Source organism: Phacochoerus africanus, chromosome 6 (assembly GCF_016906955.1).
Source record: "Phacochoerus africanus isolate WHEZ1 chromosome 6, ROS_Pafr_v1, whole genome shotgun sequence".
In the NCBI taxonomy this organism is placed as follows: Eukaryota; Metazoa; Chordata; class Mammalia; order Artiodactyla; family Suidae; genus Phacochoerus; species Phacochoerus africanus.
The window spans coordinates 80802-99387 of record NC_062549.1 but is presented as its reverse complement, the minus strand read 5'-3'; the positions used below and the strand labels follow the sequence as shown (position 1 = coordinate 99387).

Genomic DNA, 18586 nt, shown 5'->3' with positions numbered 1-18586 from the left:
GTGGCGCCGAGGGCAGTGGGGACTGCAGGGCCTATAAAGAAAGGGGCGGGTGGGTGAGGCTCTCGGAACGCTGGGGGATCGGTGGGATCAGAGCAGAGTGAGGTCTGGAAATACTTGCTTCCGTGTGATTTATGGGGCCTGGACTGGCGGGAGCGTCAGGCAGACAGCTAGGTAAGGAGCTTGGACTTTATGTTGGAGGAAACAGAAGATTTCTAGGCAGAAGAGCAGGAGTCCTGGTTTTAGAAAGACCACTCCCACCACGGGGTAGTTCCGAAAAGACAGGAGAGGGTGACAACGCAAGCAGAGACGAGGGATAAATAACTCGACTGCAGCTCAGGCCAGAGACGGTGGTTTGTTCGGGGCGTGGGAGGGGCGCAGACAGGCGGGTAAGGCTCCGGCTGAGCGAGCACAGGGGCGGGGGCAGGGAGCGCAGCTGGCGTGAAGCCCGCGCTCAGGCACCGCATCTGGGCTGAGAAGGTTCTGCGGGAAGCGGTTCTGGGTCCAGTCGTAGGGGGATTCGCACCTGGAGTCCACTCACCACCGCAAGCTCTAGTCAGTCCTCCAGGACCGAAATACATCCTAACTATGGTTATTTTATTTATTTATTTACTTATTGTCTTTTATCAGGGCCGCACCCGCGTCGTATGGAGGTTCCCAGGCTGGGGTCGAATCAGAGCTGTAGCCACCGGCCTACACCACAGCTCACAGCCACGCCAGATCCTTAATCCACTGAGCGAGGCCAGGGATCGAACCCGCAACCTCATGAACTATGGCTATTTTAAAATACGCCTGGAAAGGCTTGATATTCTTTCCTTCAAATGTGACGCAACCTCAAGAGCCTGAGCTAGACCTGCCGGCCACGCTTTTGCTAGATTCCTGATCCTCAGAAACAATGGGATAATGACTCTTTGCTGCTTTCAGTCTGCTAAATTGCGTGGTAATTTGTTACACTTCAGTAGATAACATACTAGTTGCTTGGATGACCAATCTCTGCCCTCTAAGACCTCCCAGCCCAGGTCCGCAAAGCTCCCGGCTCCACTCCTCGCGGCGGAACCAGGCGACGCGGATGTGTTTCCGGGGGAGCGAATTCGGCGTCGGACCGGAAGTTCTCGGGCGGCAGCGGCAGATGGCGGTGAGCGGAGGGGAGAGGACGCGCGGGTGGCGGGGCCTTGGGCGGTCCGCGGGCCCTCGTGACTCTCTTGCTTCCCGCTCCCCCCCGCCCCGCCCTTTCTCCAGGCTCCAGGACACCCTGCTCGGGAGACATCGGCTGCGCCAGGTCCAGGTACGGCTTGCGCACCCCTCAGCCCTGGAGCCCCGGGTCCTTCCACTGAAAGGTCCCACACAGTGTGTCTCTGCTTAGGGCACCCTACGTGCGGTGACGCCGCCTCCAGGGCCAAGAAACAAAAGAAGAGGAAGAAAGCCCGAGATGGGACCTCTGTGGCGAGTGGAGGCGGGAAGGCCTTGGAAAAGCCGGTCCCAGAGGAAGCCCCCCTAAGCGCGGAGGCCCAGGCAAGGGCGGGCCTCAGTTCCGAGGGTGCCCTCCGGGTGGGAGTCCGCTGGTGGGTGTGGTCTCGGATCTGCAAATTTAGGCGGGGAGGGGGTGAGATGCGGCGTTTTGGGTTTTGGGATGGGGCCCGGTGGCCTCTCACAGCCACTATCCCCAATTCATCACAGGCGGAGCAGCTGGCCCGCGAACTGGCCTGGTGCGTGGAGCAACTGGAGCTGGGGCTGAAGATGCAGAGACCCAGCCCTAAGCAGAGTGAGGGGCCGCGTCTGAAGTGTTGGGGGGAGGTGGATAGTGACAGCACCTGCAGGTGCTGCCAAGGGGTGGAATTGCTGCCTTTGCGGTTAGGGCAGTTGGAGGTGAGGGTAGAGAAGGTGACCGGTCCTTTATTTTTATCCGTAGAAGAGCAAGCTCTTGGGGCAATCCGAATCCTGCGCAGCCAGAAAACCCCTTTGCCTCGGAAGAGGCAGCTGATGCACTCCTTGTTTGGGGACTATCGGGCTCTGATGGAAGCCCAGCGGCGCGAGGCCCTGCGGGCTCTAAGGACTGGTGAGGAGCTGGGAACTGGCTGATGCAGAACTGCCTAGTTCAGGGGGGGTGGGGAGGGAGAGTGGAAGGGGGAAGCCCAGAGCAGTATGGCTGGCAGGGGCACAGGGGTGACTCAGGAAAGCCTCAGGAGCAGGACCTCGGGCACACAGAGCTCTAGTGTGAAGGAGGGAGGCTGGGGCAGGAGAGTTAGTGAGTCTGTGATTCTCAGCCGGGTTGTGATGATAGCACCTACATTATAATTCTGAGAAATGAATCAGTTCCTTTTTATAAGGGAGCTAGAGTTAATGGGCACAGTTGGTGTCGGCCGTTATCATTCAATTCTGACACGTCTCCCCCTCCCTGCAGCAGCCCACTCAGCCCAGGTGCAGCCTGTAGGCGAGGCCACCAGAAAGAAGAGCAGCAGGGTGTGCAGGCTTCGTCAAGCCGGGCGAGCTAAGGACACCAGTGACACTCCTGACGAGTTTAGGTTCAATTTCTTTTAGCCTCTTCCCCATTCTGCAACAGTCCTCCCCTGGGTGATGGAGTGCAGAGCTTTTCCAGGAAGGCGCTGTCAGATGTGGGGTTGCTCTGTCCCTGGCTGCTCGCTGGATCTGGTGCCATGGCTGTTGGGCAGATGTGAGACATGCATGTTGGGTACTGACTGCCTGACAAGCACAGGACCCCATTTGTGGCTTTTCAGCTGAAATGTCCCTCCTGCTAGAGAGGGAGGTGCACTGGGAAGTGTCTCCATAAACTGCAGTGAGTGTGCAGCGTGTCGTAGGACTGACTCAGGATGGAGGGCGTTGGCCGTAAGGATTAGGGCCGAAGCTGCACAGCTGTGCCCTGGGGCTCACTTACGAGAGGATGTCCTATCAGGTTGTGTAGAGCTTCCTGCCGTTATGTTACCTCTCATTAATAAAGTGACTTCATATAAAAGTGAACGAGTGAAAGGCTGTGCTGTCTTTATGAGAGGAAGGCTAGATGGGCTGGTGTCTGGCAGTACTGGGTTCAGGCCCTCACCCCAGTGCTTGTTCTTTTGTGTGTACTGCCTTCGTTCCTGAACAGGAGTCATCCTTGGGGAGCCAACATAGACCCCAGAAGCCCAGACTCTGTTCTTGAGAGGAGATAGCTTCTTGCGTAACAGTCCCTGCCAGATGCCAGGACTGAGGGTCATTGGATGACCTCCGGATGTCGGCCGCTCCGGGTGACCATCCCAGGCCTTCTACAGTACATTGGTTTTTTTGGGGTGTTTTGTTTTTTTTTTTTTTTGCTTTTTAGGGCTGCATCCGTGGCATATGGAGTTTCCCAGGCTAGGGGTCTGCCAGCCTACACACAGCCATAGCAACACCAGATCCAAGCTGCACCTGCAACCTACACCACAGCTCACGGCATCAGCCCACTGAGCGAGGCCAGGGATCAAACCCACAACCTCATGGTTCCTAGTCGGATTCATTTCCACTGGGAATTCCTATGTTGGGTTTCTAAGGTGGCTTAATTCGCCTCAGTGGCTGTGATGCTTTCTTTGGTGCTGACTCCCAGACTCGCAGACTAGACGAGGTAGATGCCTGGAGCTTGACTGCTTCCTCAAGGTCTCTGCTTTGATGTTTCACAGGCATTTCAAATGTGTCCAGAACCTCCAATTTGTCCCTAAATGTCCCATCTTTCCCTGCTTTTCAGTGTATGGCACTACTGCCCAACTAGCCCATGAGGCCAAAAATCTGTGTCATCTCTGCAAAAGGGGTTCCTGGCTCCAGCCTAGTGTGTGTTTTGTGTGTGGCTTTCCCTGCCAGCAACAGTTCTCGGACACCCGCAGTCTGTTCACCTGCACTTCTCACCAACTGGTCTAAGCACAGGTTCCCACGACCCCTCTTTGGGTTCAGTTAACTTGCTACAGTGGCTCGCAGAATCAGGACAGCGTGTTACTCACTAGATTACCAGGTCATTACCTGGATGTGAGTAACAGCCAAATAAGAGGTGACGGCGTGCGCGCGGCCTGGGAGAGGCAAGAAACTCTCCGGTCTCCAGGGTCCACTCCCCGGAACTCTGAGCCCAAGCTGTCCCTTTCCCCTCCCTTTTCATCTTTTACGGAGGCGTCATTATATAGACATGACTGATTGAGTCGCTGACGACTGGCGATTGATTCAACCTCCAGCCTCCCTGCCCTCCCCAGAGGTGGAGTTGGGGGAGGGAGGGGGGGACTGAAAGTTTCGACCTTCATCGTGTGGTTGGTTCCCCTGCCAGTCAGACCCCATCCTTCATTGGGATGCAGAAATCACTTCCCTAAAGTGTTTTCAGGAACTGAGGACCAGAGACCAAATAGCCCATCGCCCTTGTCACTCAGGAATTTCTAAGGGTTGTGGAGCTGTGAGCCGGAAACAGTGGACGGGGACCAAGTATAGGGAGTTCCCTGGTGGTTCAGCGGGTTAAGGACCTGGTTGTCATTGCTGTGGTGCAGGTTCGATCCCTGGCCTGGAGGAACTTTTGGCTGCCGCAGGCGTGGCCCAAATATGTGTGAGAAATATTTTGATCATTTGAATGGCCAAACACATTCAAATGATATTATAAACCATGATATTGCACCTGCTGTTGTTCTTTCTCCCCGCGCGTGTTTAGGACTTGAGCTATACCTGAGCTCTGCCTTCGGACTCGGTCTTGGGTCGTGCTTTGTCCTCTGGGCTCCTTGTGCTGGCCTCTCACCCTGACTGCTCTGCACTTGCTTCCCGTCTTCTCACCAGCCAGGGCTCCTCCCGTCAGGTCGGGCTCTCTTCCTCTGACCCAGTGACCCCCGAGCACCCAGCATGCAGTGTGAAGGCTGGTGGACAAGGCCCCGCACAGCCCTGCACACACTGAGGTTCCCTCCCCTGTTGCTGCCCTGCTGGCTGAGTCCCACTGCAGGGTCTACATTTCTGCTGCTCCCTTTGCCTGCTTGCTCTTCCCCCAGATTCTAGCATGACTGGCTTCTGGGAGAGTCCCTGGCTTTCACAGCGAAGTGACTCCACCCTGTCGTTCATCAGTTGGCAGCGGGGAGGGGCCAAGGCTGAGTGCTATGTGGTGCTGCAGCTTCACAGACGGTCCGCCTATAGCAGGCCTGGACATAGGGGAACACGATCAGGAAACAGGAGGCACTTGAAGATCCATGATGTGGGGGCGCTGCCTGGCCAGGGGTGGGCTGTCAGCTGGCCACCCTCTCCAGTCTTAGGTCAGAAAATCTTTCTGGGAGTTCCTCAGTCTTGGCTCAGTGGTTAACAAATCCAACTAGGAACCATGAGGTTGCGGGTTCGGTCCCTGCCCTTGCTCAGTGGGTTAAGGATCCGGCGTTGCCGTGAGCTGTGGTGTAGGTCGCAGACGCAGCTCGGATCCCGTGTTGCTGTGGCTCTGGCGTAGGCTGGTGGCTACAGTTCTGATTCGACCCCTAGCCTGGGAACCTCCACATGCTGCAGGAGTGGCCCAAGAAAAGGCAAAAAGACAAAGAAAATCTTTCTGCCTGGGGTGCCTCTCCTCTGGCCTTTATGCAGTGGTGACCTTGGTGGGCTTCCCTCTGTTGCTTTTTTGTTGGATGGCCTCAGCTAAGTCCCTTCGCTTCCTCAGTTCCCTGTCTGCAGATGTGATGGGGCGGTTAGCTGGAGGCCCTCAGCCACAGGCCGTGCGCTCGGCCTCGGTCCGCTGCTCTGTGCAGCAGGCCCTGGTGTGTGGTGAGGTCTCAGGCCAGTGCCGGCTCCGTGTCTGACACAGACACCATTGGTCCCCCTGGTCTGGCCCCTGCAGGGGTGCTGGTGTCCAGCCACACGGAGAGCCCCCAACCCACCCCTCTGCTTGCCTAGAGACCCTTGCCCACTCTTCTCCCTGGTATCCTGCGCCCCTGGCACTGGCCCCCCTCCCAGGCCCTGTGCTTCTGCTTGCCCCTCGCTCTTGGTACCCTCCACTCTTGGGTTCCCTTCACCTCATACTCCCTCTGGGATGCCACTCCTCCTCCCCCACAGACCCCTTCTTCCCCCTGTGCCCCAGCTCCCTGTCCCTACCCAGGTCCCCCTTCTGGCTCAGCTAGCACTGGGACTGCTTCAGCCCAGCCCTGCAGGGATGCGTGGAGGAGGGGAGCTGGAATGGAAGCCCAGCCTGTCTCTACACAGGCCCTTGGCACTGCTGGCCACACCGTTGTGCTGCCTGTTCTCTTCTTCCTGGGGCTGGGAGGGCGCATCTGTGAGTCCAGCTGAGGTTCAGCCTGTGGGTCAGCATGTCCATGGTTCTGGCAGGACCCTCAGCTGGGATGGACACAGGGACTCTGGACAGGCTCCAGGTGTCCTGAGCAGGTGGCAGCAGTGTTCTGGCTGTATCGCTCCCACCTTCCTGTGTGCACTGGACCAGAGCCCTGGGGGTGCCTGGTGCAGCTTGAGTGCTGGGGAGGGACCTTTCCTCATAACTGAGTACTCCCTTTTTTCGTGGAGTTAGGGGTCCAGGAGTCAGAATGGATGCAGTTTTGACAATGTAATGCACATGTTGGTTTTTAATAAAATAGGCCGTTTGTTCTATGAAATGTTACCAGCACCTGCTCAGCTCCCTGTTGGTCTATTCTGAGGACTGTACTCCTTCCAGCAGAGGGAGGGGCTCCCATACTTGAGTCCCACTGTCTCGTGGAAAATGGAAGTATGTCTTCCACCCTCTGGATGCCGGGACAGGTCAGGCTCACGGGTACACCCTCCACCCCCTGAGATTTCAGGACCCACCTATGCCCACCTGCAGCTGCACATACCCTGCATCGTGGGGTTCCAGGAAGCCCCCAGCCCAGTTTGTCCACTTACTGTACCCGTGTGGGACTCACCGAAAGCTGACCCCCACCCCAGTCTTTCCCTTTCGGTCCAGGGTCCCAGCTGCCCACTGCCCTCAGGTCATGTGAGCGCCACACTTGGGGAGCTTCAGAAACAGGGGACCCCCACTCTCCTGTGGTCTTCCTTGGAAAGGCGGGGCGAGCTCCTTACACTAATGAATTCCAGAGGCACAGAGCTAAAGCTGAAAACCACCCTCTAGAAATGCCGAGTTCCCAGGCCAGGGACTGAACCTGCACCACCGGGACCTGCGTTGCTCATTCCTTAATGCTCCGTGGAAATGCTTCCTCTTCAGTGTACAAGGGAGATGCTTGTTTTCTCTCACCAGGAAACTAAGATATTCTTAGACTTGCAAATATTTCTTCTGGTTATGTCTTAAAGGTTTAGGATCACCATCTCCTTTTTAATTTTTTATTTATTTTTTATTTTTATTTTTTGTCTTTTTGTCTTTTTCCATGGCTGTACCCGCGGCATATGGAGGTTCCCAGACTAGGGGTCTGTTCGGAGCTGTAGCCACTGGCCTACACCACAGCCACAGCAACGCCAGATCCGAGCCGTGTCTTTGACCTACACCACAGCTCATGGCAACGCCGGATCCCCCACCCACTGAGCGATGCCAGGGATTGGACCCACAACCTCATGGTTCCTAGTCGGATTCGTTAACCACTGAGCCACGACGGGAATGCCACCGTCTGCTTTTTAAAAATTTATGTTTTAGTTAAAGTATAGCTGACTTACAGTGTTGAATCAACTTCTGCTGTGCAGCAGAGTGATCTGGTCAGATGTGTACACGTGTACACACTCACACACTTCCCTGGGCTCATCGTCCACCACGGTCCGTCCCCGCAGATGGGACAGTCCCTGTGCTGCACACTAGGACCTCGCTACACATCCACTCTAAGTGTCCTGTTTGCATTTACCAACCGAGCTCCTTGTGCATCCCATTCCCTCCCCCCGCCTTGGCAGCCATGAGTCTGCCCCCTGTCTCTGTGAGTCTTTCTGTTTTGTAGATAAGTTCATTCGTGCTGTATTTCACATTCTTCATATAAGCAATAGATGGTATTTGTCTTTCTCTTTCTGACTTCACTTAGTACGAGAATCTCTAGTTTCATCCACGTTGCTGCAAATGGCATTATTTTGTTCTTTTTTTTTTTTTTTTTCTTTTTAGGGCTGCATTTGCGTCATATGGAAATCCGAGGCTAGGGGTCCATTTGGAGCTGCAGCTGCTGGCCTACACCACAGCCACAACAATGTGGGATCTGAGCCAAGTCTTCGACCTACACTGCAGCTCACGGCAGTGCCAGATCCTTAACCTACTGAGTGTGGCCAGGGATTGAACCTGTGTCCTCATGGATCCTAGTCACGTTTGTTACCAATGAGCCACAACAGGAACTTCCTATTTTGTTCTTTTTTATGGCTCTGTGTGTGTGTGTGTGTGTGTGTGTGTGTGTGTGTGAATCTTCTTAATCCATTCACCTCTCAATGGACCGTTAGGTTGCTTCCATGCTGTGGCTCTTGCGAGTAGTGCTGCATTGCACATAGGGGTGCATCTGTCTTTTTGAATTAAAGTTTTGCCCTGGGAGTTCCTGTCGTGGCGCAGTGGTTAACAAATCCAACTAAGAACCATGAGGTTGCGGGTTCGGTCCCTGCCCTTGCTCAGTGGGTTAATGATCCGGTGTTGCCGTGAGCTGTGGTGTAGGTTGCAGACGCGGCTCGGATCCCGTGTTGCTGCGGCTCTGGCATAGGCCGGTGACTACAGCTCCGATTTGACCCCTAGCCTGGGAACCTCCATATGCCGCGGGAGCGGCCCAAAGAAATAGCAAAAAGACACACACACACACACACGCACAAAAAAAGTTTTGCCCTGATAGATGCCCAAGAGCGGGATTGCTGGGTTGTGTAGTAGTTCTATACTTAGTTTTCTGAGGACCCTCCATTACTGTTTTCCACAGTGGTTGTACCAGTTTACATTCCCACCAACAGTGCAGGAGGGTTCCCTTTTCTCCACACCCTCTCCAGCATTTGTTATTTGTAGACTTAGGTTCTGCCTGGTTTCTTATGTTCATTGGTTTCTGGAAAACCTTCCTAATGTGCATGTGATGACATATATGGGAATTGTTGATTTTATTAGCTTTTTTTTTTTTTTTGCTTTTTGCTTTTTAGGGTCACACCCACAGCATATGGAGGTTCCCAGGTTAGGGTCAAATTGGAGCTACAGCTGCCAGCCTACACCACGGCCACAGCAACATCAGATTTGAGCCTCGTCTGTGACCTATACCACAGCTCTCAGCAATGCCGGATCCTTAACCCACTGAGTGAGGCCAGGGATCCAACCTGCAACCTCATGGTTCCTGGTCAGATTTGTTTCCACTGTTCCATGACGGGAACTCCTATTAGGTTTGCTAACAGTCTTATAGTTTAATAGGAAATTGTGCTTATTTTTAGAAGTACATACTAAAGTATTTGGGTGTGCTGTGTTGTCTGTAATTTACAATATTCTAGTGAGCTTCAAGCCTGTTTATCTAGCCCTCTTGACGTTTCTCTGAACTTCCTAGCACCTCTTATAAAAAGACACATTTTACTGCAATTTTAAAAATCAGTGGTTCTTGGAGTTCCCGTCATGGCTTAGTGGCTAATGAATCTGACTAGGAATCCATGAGGTTTCGGGTTCGATCCCTGGCCTTGCTCAGTGGGTTAAAGATCCGACATTGCCGTGAGCTGTGGTGTAGGTCGCAGACGCAGCTCGGATCCCATGTTGCTGTGGCTCTGGCATAGGCTGGTGGCTACAGCTCCGTTTAGACCCCTAGCCTGGGAACCTTCACATGCCGCAGGAGCAGCCCCAGAAAAGGCAAAAAGACAAAAAAAAAGAAACAAAAAAAACAACCCAGCGTTTTGTATTTTTTTTTTTTTCTCGCTGCACTCGGACTATGCAGAAGTTCCCTGGGTCAGGGATTGAACCCGAGCCATGGCTGTAACCAAAGCCACAGCAGTGACAATGTCAGATCCTTAACACATTGAGCCACGAGGGAACTCCATCAGTGGTTGTTCTCCAGCCTCACTCAATATATTTTCCACAGCTGGACGGCTCCTAGGTTTCCTTACCCTGTTGACTCTTCTGAGACAGTGACACCCTGTAAAACTTTTTTAATAGCCTCATCTGATCTGTTGAGTCAACTAGGCAAGTCTCATTCAAGTGCAGTGACAATTACACTGTGGGAGATCTCTGAGTAGAAATTAACCTGGCAAGGTGGTGGTGAGGTCATCCCGAGGCAAGGGGAAAACTTATCACTTATGCAGTGGAATCATTAAATGAGTTCACCAAATTAGTGAATAAAGAGACCCTCCCTGTAGTTATGTGACTTTCCCCTGGGAGGGAGGGAGGGAGGAGGCAGTAGGTGTAGATGAGACGGATGTTGCTGCAGGTGGTTGGACACTTCCCTTTGGGGACAAGTGGTGCCTTGTAGCAGTAGGCCAGCTTCCCTTCTGGAGAGATTTTCACGAATCCAGGCCACATCTTTGTCACCACACGGAGTAGGGAGGCTGAACAAAGCAGGAGAGAGGTTTTGCCATAAACATGGGGGCCTTCACAGCAGTTATAAGACCTAATGGAAAAAAAGTTAATGTGTTTTTTTCTATAGCTTTTAATTTATTATTTATTTATTTATTTATTTATTTAGTCTTTTTGCCATTTCTTGGGCCGCTCTCGTGGCATATGGAGGTTCCCAGGCTAGGGGTCCAATCGGAGCCGTAGCCACCGCCCTACACCACAGCTCACGGCGACACTGGATCCCCAACCCACTGAGCAAGGCCAGGGATTGAACCCGCAACCTCATGGATACTAGTCAGATTCTTAACCTGCTGAGCCATGACGGGAACTCCCAGGGCTATTCTTTTGATATAACTTAAATATGTGTGTGTGTGTGTGTGTGTGTGTGTGTATCTCTCACTCTCTCCCAACTGTGTTCTTCCTTGGAATGGCTTAGGCTATCCAGAGGTCTTTGTTGTTCCATACAAGCGGTAGGATTGTTTGCTGTGGGTAAAACATGCCGCTGGAATATTGGAGGGAGGTCATTGGCTGAATTAAGTGGTGTGGACCCTCCCTTGGAGGCCCACTTTACTAACTGTGGAACGATTTTGGCGAGCCAGTTGGGAGAGTGGGGCTGGAATTGCCATTCCATCCAGTAACCAGCCCGCAGTTGCCTGCTGACCTAGGATCAGCAAAGCTGGCTACATAACCAGGCAGTTTGCTCCAGAACTTAACCTTTGGGCCAGTGAGGGCCACAGAATTCAGTCTGAGATCAAAAGATCAGCCAAGGATTGGGTAGCATGCTCCCCAGATAACCCCCGCTCCCGTGTATCTACAGCAAGGACACTTGCTACAGGTGAGGGCAGTGGCACGCGAATGACTGACGCGGGGCAGTGACCACACTTCAGCCAGTAAAGTCGAGGCTGGATGGTTGAGGGGAAGGACCCTGGCTATCTGGTTGGAGGCAGAGCTCTGCCTAGAGGACTGGACTGGGGGTTGGTTGTCCTGACCGAGTGCAGCTTTAATCTCTTCTCTGGTCTTGTTTGTGCTGGTGCCCTTGGAAACCCTTGCTGAAGCGGTGGACGTGGGTCAAGCACGTCAAGGCCGATAGGGTGCTCGCTGACTAGGGCAGGTGAGCCCTCGGCTCTCTGCCGAGTGGAGGCAGGCGTCCGTGTAGGTGAGCCACTCCCGCCTGCTGCTCTCCCGCCTCTAGGATACCGTCAGAAACCCTCGAGTGCATCTTTAGTGTTGGTCTGTCTAACCCCAGTTCGCCGTCCCGGGCAGGGCGCATGTCTGTTGGGGAGGCCTCTCCCCACTCCCCTCCATTGCACCCTCTGTCCTCAGTCATTAACGCTTTAAAAACCTTGTTTGGAGAGGTCCCACTGTGGCACAGCAGGATCAGTGGGATCTTGGGAGTGCTGGGACTCAGGTCTGATCCCCAGCCTGGCACAGTGGGTTAGGGATCCAGTGCTGCAGCTTTGGCTTGGATCAGATCCCTGGTCCTGAAACTCCATATGCCACAGGGCAGCAAAAAAAAAAAAAAAAAGCAGCTCTTGTTTTTGCCACATTTCAGGGAAATCACTTCGCCTGCTGGGAAAGAAAAAGAGGGACCCCCCCCCGTCACCCAGAGTGCTTGGGTCCTTGTAGGTGACTGTACAGAGGACTGAACACATGCCAGATGGGCACTTGGCCTCCCTGACCGTTACCTGAATCGGGCGGGGACAAGCCCTCTTTGAGCAAGTCTCTGACTGCTGGAGAAGCTCTCCGGGCAGTGCATTTGGCTGGAGAACCCTTATTTCCCACTCCGCCGTGACTCTGTCTCCAGGGTCTGCTGGCTGAACGTACCCACCGACCTCAGGAACTGCTCAGCCTCCCGGTGGGTCTGGCGACGTCGAATCCCTGGCTTAAGACGGGACCTTATGACTGAGGTCCTCTCAGGCGGCACTCCCCCACCCATCCTCACAAAGGCGGGTTTGTGTTTCCCTTAGAGGGCCCAGACCTCTGGTGTGGACTGGATCCTGGGATCTGCATCGCAACCAACCCTAGGAGGCGGCCCCTGGGGAGCCTGAAACAAACTTGAGAGGTGAGGCCTCCCCAGTCGGGGTAACCAAGCCGCTGTCCCGGTGAAACCGCCAGTAGGGTGCAGCCTCCGGACCGGAAAGGGACTGCCCCCTAACAGCTTCGTTTCTGTGCAGCAGAACCGTCACCAATGGGTACATGGAGGAGGTCGCCCTCTGACGGCACCTCCAAGTCCAACACCATTTCTGCAGCTGCACCTAGAATTGGAAAAAAACAGGGTTGAGAAACCCTTGTCCAGTTTCACACAGTGCTTTGCCAAACCAAGGGCCCCTGTGAGAAGTTCAGGGTCATTTCTAATCTCTCTCCTGGTATTGTGGGCTCAGCCTGAGCATCCTCTGGTTTCTGCCTCTGCTGTGAGTAGCTGCTCCCCCTTCTGACAGTTCCCCTGAGTCATCTGCTCCTCCCTCGCCTGGCTCCCTGCCCCTCTCTCCCTCCAGTCTACCAGTCCTCCCTGCTGCGCTCAGCCCTCCTGATTCCCCACCTCCACCTCTTGGCAGGCCTCCCCCAGGCACGGGCCCGGTGCGCCCCGGAGCCGCCCTCAGTGCCAGCTCTCTGGACTCACGAGGCTGCTCCCGCTTCGAGATGTTCCCGGTGCAGAGGGCAGACTGTCCACCCCGAGTGGCCCTTCTCGTCCTCGGATCTGTTATAACCAGAAGGGTCAACACAGGGGTTGAAGGGAGGCCCCAAGGGAAGTCCTTAATTAATTTTCCTTTTATTTTATACTTTATTTTTTTTGTCTTTTTGTCTTTTCTAGGGCCACACCCACGGCATATGGAGTTCCCAGGCTAGGGGTCTAATCAGAGCTACAGCTGCCAGCCTACACCACAGCTCTCGGCAACGCCGGATCCTTAACCCACTGAGCGAGGCCAGGGATTGAACCTGCAACATCATGGTTCCTTGTCGGATTTGTTTCCGCTGCACCACGATGGGAACTTCAGTTCAATTGTTTTTTTAATTTTTATTTATTTTTGTCTTTTTAGGCCCGCACCCATGGCATATGGAGATTCCCAGGCTAGGGGTTGAATCAGAGCTGCAGCCGCTAGCCTACACCACAGCCGCAGCAATGCCAGATCTGAGTTGTGTCTGCAACCTACACCACAGCTCACGGCAACATCAGATCCTTCACCCACTGACAGGGATCCTCATGGGTCAGATTCCTTTCTGCTGAGCCACAATGGGAACTCCAGGAAGTCCTTAGTTTGGTCTGAGGAGTGTTCCACGTGCCTTTGCTCACTTGGGTGGGTGGCGACACCCTCCTGAACGTCTCATTCATTGGGGAGGAAAAGACATCGATTGTAACTAATACAAGGGAGGAAGCTGGTAAGACCGATAAAAATAATGCAGGACACGAGTTCGCTTTTAGTGCATCAGGTTGAGGATTTAGCGGTGTCACTGGAGCAGCTTGGGTGGCTGCTGTGGGCTGGGTTCCGGAGCCCTGGCCTGGGAGCTTCCACGTGCCATGGGTGCAGCCTGAAAAAAAAAAGAAAAAGAAAAAATACTGTGGGAAGTTCCCATTTTGGCTCAGCAGGTGAAGAACTCGACTAGTATCCATGAGGATGCGGGTTCCATCCCTGGTCTCACTCAGTGGTTTAAGGATCTGGCGTTGCTGCAAGCTGTGGTGTAGGTTGTGGATGTGGCTTAGATCTGGTGTTGCTGTGGCTGTGGCGTAGGCTGGTGGCTGCAGCTCCAATTAGACCCCTAGCCTGGGAACCTCCATGCTATGAGTGTAGCCCTAAAAAGTGAAAAAAACAAAAAACAAAAAAAAACGGGCATGCTGTATACCAGCCTGGAATCCAAACCCTTCCCAACATGGATGCCAGATGGGATCATTGAGAGGGAAACAGTTTGCAGCACCTCACACGTTTCAGGAATTTAAGGACATACGATGGACTGGGAAGAAAGCCATGGATTGGAATAGGGTTCAGAGAGCCATCCCGGGACTAAAGGAAAACCCTTCAGCCTTCCTGGAGTGCCTTTGTGGGCACACACACTTGAACCTGGAGCCAATGGCAGGGCACACTGTTCTTAACTTCCATTTCACTTCCCTGACGGCCCCGACATTAGGAGACGATAACAGAAGTTGGAGGTGGGGCCCACCACGCCCAGTCTCCCGGTTGCAGTCGGCATTCTGGGTGTTCAACAACCAGGACCTGGAGGTGGATGCCAAGGAGGACAGGTGGGCAGAACCAACTGCCAGTGCTCTGGCGTCACCTCCCAGTGATGACGAGGGACCCTGTGGCATTGAGGAATCACCCCGGGTTTCAGAGTCTTTGCCCGTGGAGAGAACACTGCACGGAGGAGGCCTGGAAAGGGGGATGCCCCAGACGCCTGGAAGGATCCAAGGGCACCCCTGTGTCCTGGCTCATCCTCACTGGTTTCACACATGAAAGAAGACTGAGGGGGGCCCAGGGGCTCCTTGGAAGAACCCCAGCCGATTCTGACTGTGGGGAGGAAAAAGGTTTCTAGTGGACACAGGGGCCACCTACTCGGCCTTGAGCCCCCGACAAGCCGAATGACCGAAGATAAATGTGAGAGAATGGGAGGGGAGGGAAGCCACAGGAATGTGGTTTTGCAGAGTCCCTGAGTGCGCCCGCGAGGGGACACGTCACCCGCACGTGTGTTGAGAGCCCAGTTCCCTTGTAGGAGGAGTGGGACCGTATCTCAGAGATGAACGCCTTACCATGGAAACACCCAACACTCCCTTCCAGTCAGTGGCCTTGGTGCTGTGGCCCCTCTGCCCAAATAATAGCTAATTCACCTTGAGGGGGTTCATCGCTCTCTGGGGACCCAGGCACCATGGGCAGAGTCAGAAAGGCACCTCTGGTCTTGGTCAAGCTGTGACCCGGCTATAATCACCCAAATAAAAGCAATACCCCTACGTGAAGAAGCCCTAGCAGCACGAAGCCTCTTCAAGCAAGCGCTTCTTAGACCCCTGGTCCCTTTGCAACACTCCTGTTCTGCTGGTTAAGGAGAAAAGTGGGAAATACTGGCTGGTTCGGCACCTCTGAGCCATACATGAAGCCGTGGAGGAGACTCATTCCGTGGTGCCAAACAGCTTCTAAATCCTTAGACGACCCAGTTCTCAGCGTTAGACTTAAAAGAGGCTTTCTTGGGAGTTCCCTTTGTGGCTCAGTGGTTAACAAACCTGACGAGGATCCATGAGGATGCGGGTTTGATCCCTGGCCTTGCTCAGTGGGTTAAGGATCTGCGTAAGCTGTGGTGTGGGTCGCAGATGCGGCTTGGATCCCCTGTTGCTGCGCCTGTGGTGTAGGCTGGCAGCTGTAGCTTTGATTTGACCCCTAGCCTGGGAACCTCCATATGCCCTGGGTGCAGCCATTAAAAAAAAAAAAAAAAGCTTTCTTTTGTGTGTGCCCCAAGCCCCAGAATCGCTGTACGTTTTTGCACTTGGATGGCGGGACCCTGGACAGCTTGAGAGATACTGTGCTGGATGGTTCTGCCCCAGGAATTAAACTCCCTGCCCTTCTTGGGAAGGTTTTAGCTGAGGGCCTTGGTGACTGCCATTCAGTACGGAAACGGTGCTCCAGCCAGTGGTGACCTCGTGATCACTGCCCCACCGCAGAGCTTCCTGACCTTGACGTGGTCAATGTCTTCGGTCGCCTGGCGGAGAGACAAGGCAAAGTTTCAAAGAAAGCAGCTCAGATCTCCCTCCAGTGGGTGGACCGTGTGGGGTTCATCATAGAGAAAGTGGCACCTCCCAGTAGAAAGCAGCTCCGGGAATCCGTTGCTGGAGGTGCCCAGAGGCTGTGGCCTCCTGAGCCTCCAGGAAGGATAACGGGAGGCAGAGGGGAGCCTGGTTCACAGAAAGGGAGCTTCTGTCAGAACAAAGCCTGGGTCTGCCGCTTGCCGCCCTGTGTGCTGGGGCAGGAACGTGAGAGCCAGGCTCCTTCCTGCCCAAGACACAGGACATCCAGGGCGCTGGTCACTGGACTCCCCCACGACATTCAAACCCTCTCCCAGGGCTGGCCTGTGGGTGAGAAACACCACCTAAAGCCTACTGATAGAGCAAGTGGGTGCCCAGGGTGGGGCTGAGAGCGGGGAGGGTTGGAAAGTAACCCAAGGATCTGCTTTCCCTGTGGTGCCCCCCGGGGAGCCCAGGGGGAGGTGGCCCCTTACGTCAGTGCCCTGACCCCCACATCCTGGGCCTCGGGGGGACAAATACCGGAGCACCCCCAGTACCTGCCTGCACCTGCTGCAGTTAGGGCTGCCCTGTCTTCTTCACGGACCAGTCCTCACCCCTCCCTGCAGGCCTCCATGGCAGGAGCAGGGGTCGCGAATGGAAGGAAACTTCCGCACTGGGCAGAGAGCCTCCGCCAGGCTGGGGCCCGAGCGGGGGCCACAGGACTTGATTCAGTGGGAGTCTGTAAGCGGCGGTGGTCTCTGCCCCTGGGGTGAGCGGAGGGGGCACTCAGAGCCCCAGCACCAGCCCCGTGGGCCTGCACCGTGTGTCCTCATTCCCCCCCACGCCCCACATTACCCAACAGTCATGCCATGCGACACTGGCTGCAGATGTCCGGTCAGGAGGGGCCCAGAGGCAGCCCTGGCGCCAGATCAGATGTGCCTTTTCACGGGCAGCGGGCATACCAGGTATCAGAGCTTCGCTTTGAGTGTCTATAAGCTGAACTGCTCTACGGACGTGACGCCCACGTGCAGGGCAAGGGCGCGCACGGTCGCTGGCTCGGAAGCGTGTGTCCAGGGGCCGACCGTACCCGTGCTTCCTGCCCGACGCTTCCAGGCCTCCCTGGTGGGCACGGCTGGGCCCGCCTCCATGGGCTCCCTGACCCAGAACCTGCGGGGCCGCCGCTGGCGGGGCCGCCGGGGACGAGGGTGGTCACCCCCCCCCCCCCCCCCGCTGTTCAGCTCTTCCTCCCCAGGGACCAGGGGACGGCCGGCAGGTGGAGTCTGGGCCTGGCACCGGCAAAGCTTGACCCACCCCTCCACGGGCCCCTGGCCAGTCCTCAGGCCCCCAGTCTGGCCCTCCCGGCGTCCACGGCCCCCCGCCCCTCACTCCTGGTGTGGACGGCCGCGTACACGAGCTGCCCAGGAACTCTTCCCACACGGGACGCCCCCCATCCTGCTTCTCTGTCCTGCCGCCTCTTGGGGGCCCATGGGGGCTGCTGGGCCTTGAGATCTGAACGCTTCCAGGTATGGGATGAACCTGCCCTCCCCGCTGGAGCCTCCCCCGCCAAGGAAACAGGGGGAACCCCCCAAGCTGGCCCATCCCCGGGCTCTGCTGTGAATCTGCTGGCTTTGCCCTCCTGACCCTGCAGTAAAATCTGCGGGAACAGGACCTGCGAGTCCCCTCAGGACGGCATTCCTGGAGATTTCCCAAGACCCCTCGCCACCCTGTTAGGAGCAAATCACTAGTCAGCCCGTGCTTCTGTCACCCCACGAGCAGCCTGGGAAGCTGAGGCCCGGAGAAGCCAAGTAACCCACCGAAGCGCAGATGTGGGACCATGGAGTGGGGTCTGCATCCTCCATCCACCCAGGTGACGGCCGCTCCCGGCAGGTTCCACGCGCCCCCGTGAGGGGACCAGCTCTCAGAACCTCCTCTTAGGGGCAGTGCAATCCTTCCCTTCACTGGGGTTTGTTTTACAAATCCTTCCTTTGCTGGGATTTGTCTTACAATCCTGTTTTGGGGTCACCCAGGAGGCCTTTCCCCGTGAAGTGGGTTCAGACTTGTGTCACCAGGGCAGCTTTCCTGGGTCACACTCACCACCTGCTCGTCCATTCCCAGCTCAGACCCAGAAAGACTCCAACCCCATGGCTCCACCTGGGCACCCACTCCCCTCTAGCCTGGCCCTTTCCTCCCATGTCCCCTGAAGCATCACAAGGAGCTCCCACCAGCCTGGGGTGGGGTATCCGCTCTGTCCTAGGAAGCCTCCATGGTGTCAGGTGGAAGAAGCAAGAGGTACTCATGGGGCCTCCCTCATGGAACACAGTGGCCAGCCCCCAGCTACTGAACTTGACTCTCTGGATGAGCCTGGGTAGGGGTCCAAGGACCTGCAGCATTTGCTGGCTCTCGTCTCATCCCAACACTGCCCATGAGGATATGGAGGCCCCCTGGGCAGTCACCCAGCAGCCTCTGGGGCTCACGTGGGCAGGCCCCCC

At 55.4% G+C, this 18586-nt stretch overlaps 1 protein-coding gene across 3 annotated transcripts; it reads left to right on the top strand.

The window, feature by feature from the left end:
* Nucleotides 1–733: 733 nt before the first annotated feature.
* Nucleotides 734–13168, top strand: C6H8orf33 (chromosome 6 C8orf33 homolog). Of its 3 annotated transcripts, none has more exons than XM_047783098.1 (6): nucleotides 734–1132; nucleotides 1237–1282; nucleotides 1361–1509; nucleotides 1675–1759; nucleotides 1907–2053; nucleotides 12367–13168. In XM_047783098.1, the coding sequence occupies exons 1-6, from the start codon at nucleotides 980–982 to the stop codon at nucleotides 12456–12458; spliced, it is 672 nt and encodes a 223-aa protein (XP_047639054.1). In that variant the 5' UTR covers nucleotides 734–979; the 3' UTR covers nucleotides 12459–13168. The 3 variants fall into 3 exon arrangements, with proteins under 3 accessions (XP_047639054.1, XP_047639052.1, XP_047639053.1); XM_047783097.1 differs by lacking the exon at nucleotides 12367–13168 and adding an exon at nucleotides 2399–2973 and having other exon boundaries at nucleotides 742–1132; XM_047783096.1 differs by lacking the exon at nucleotides 12367–13168 and adding an exon at nucleotides 2399–2973 and having other exon boundaries at nucleotides 736–1132; nucleotides 1237–1509.
* The last annotated feature ends 5418 nt before the right edge of the window (nucleotides 13169–18586 follow it).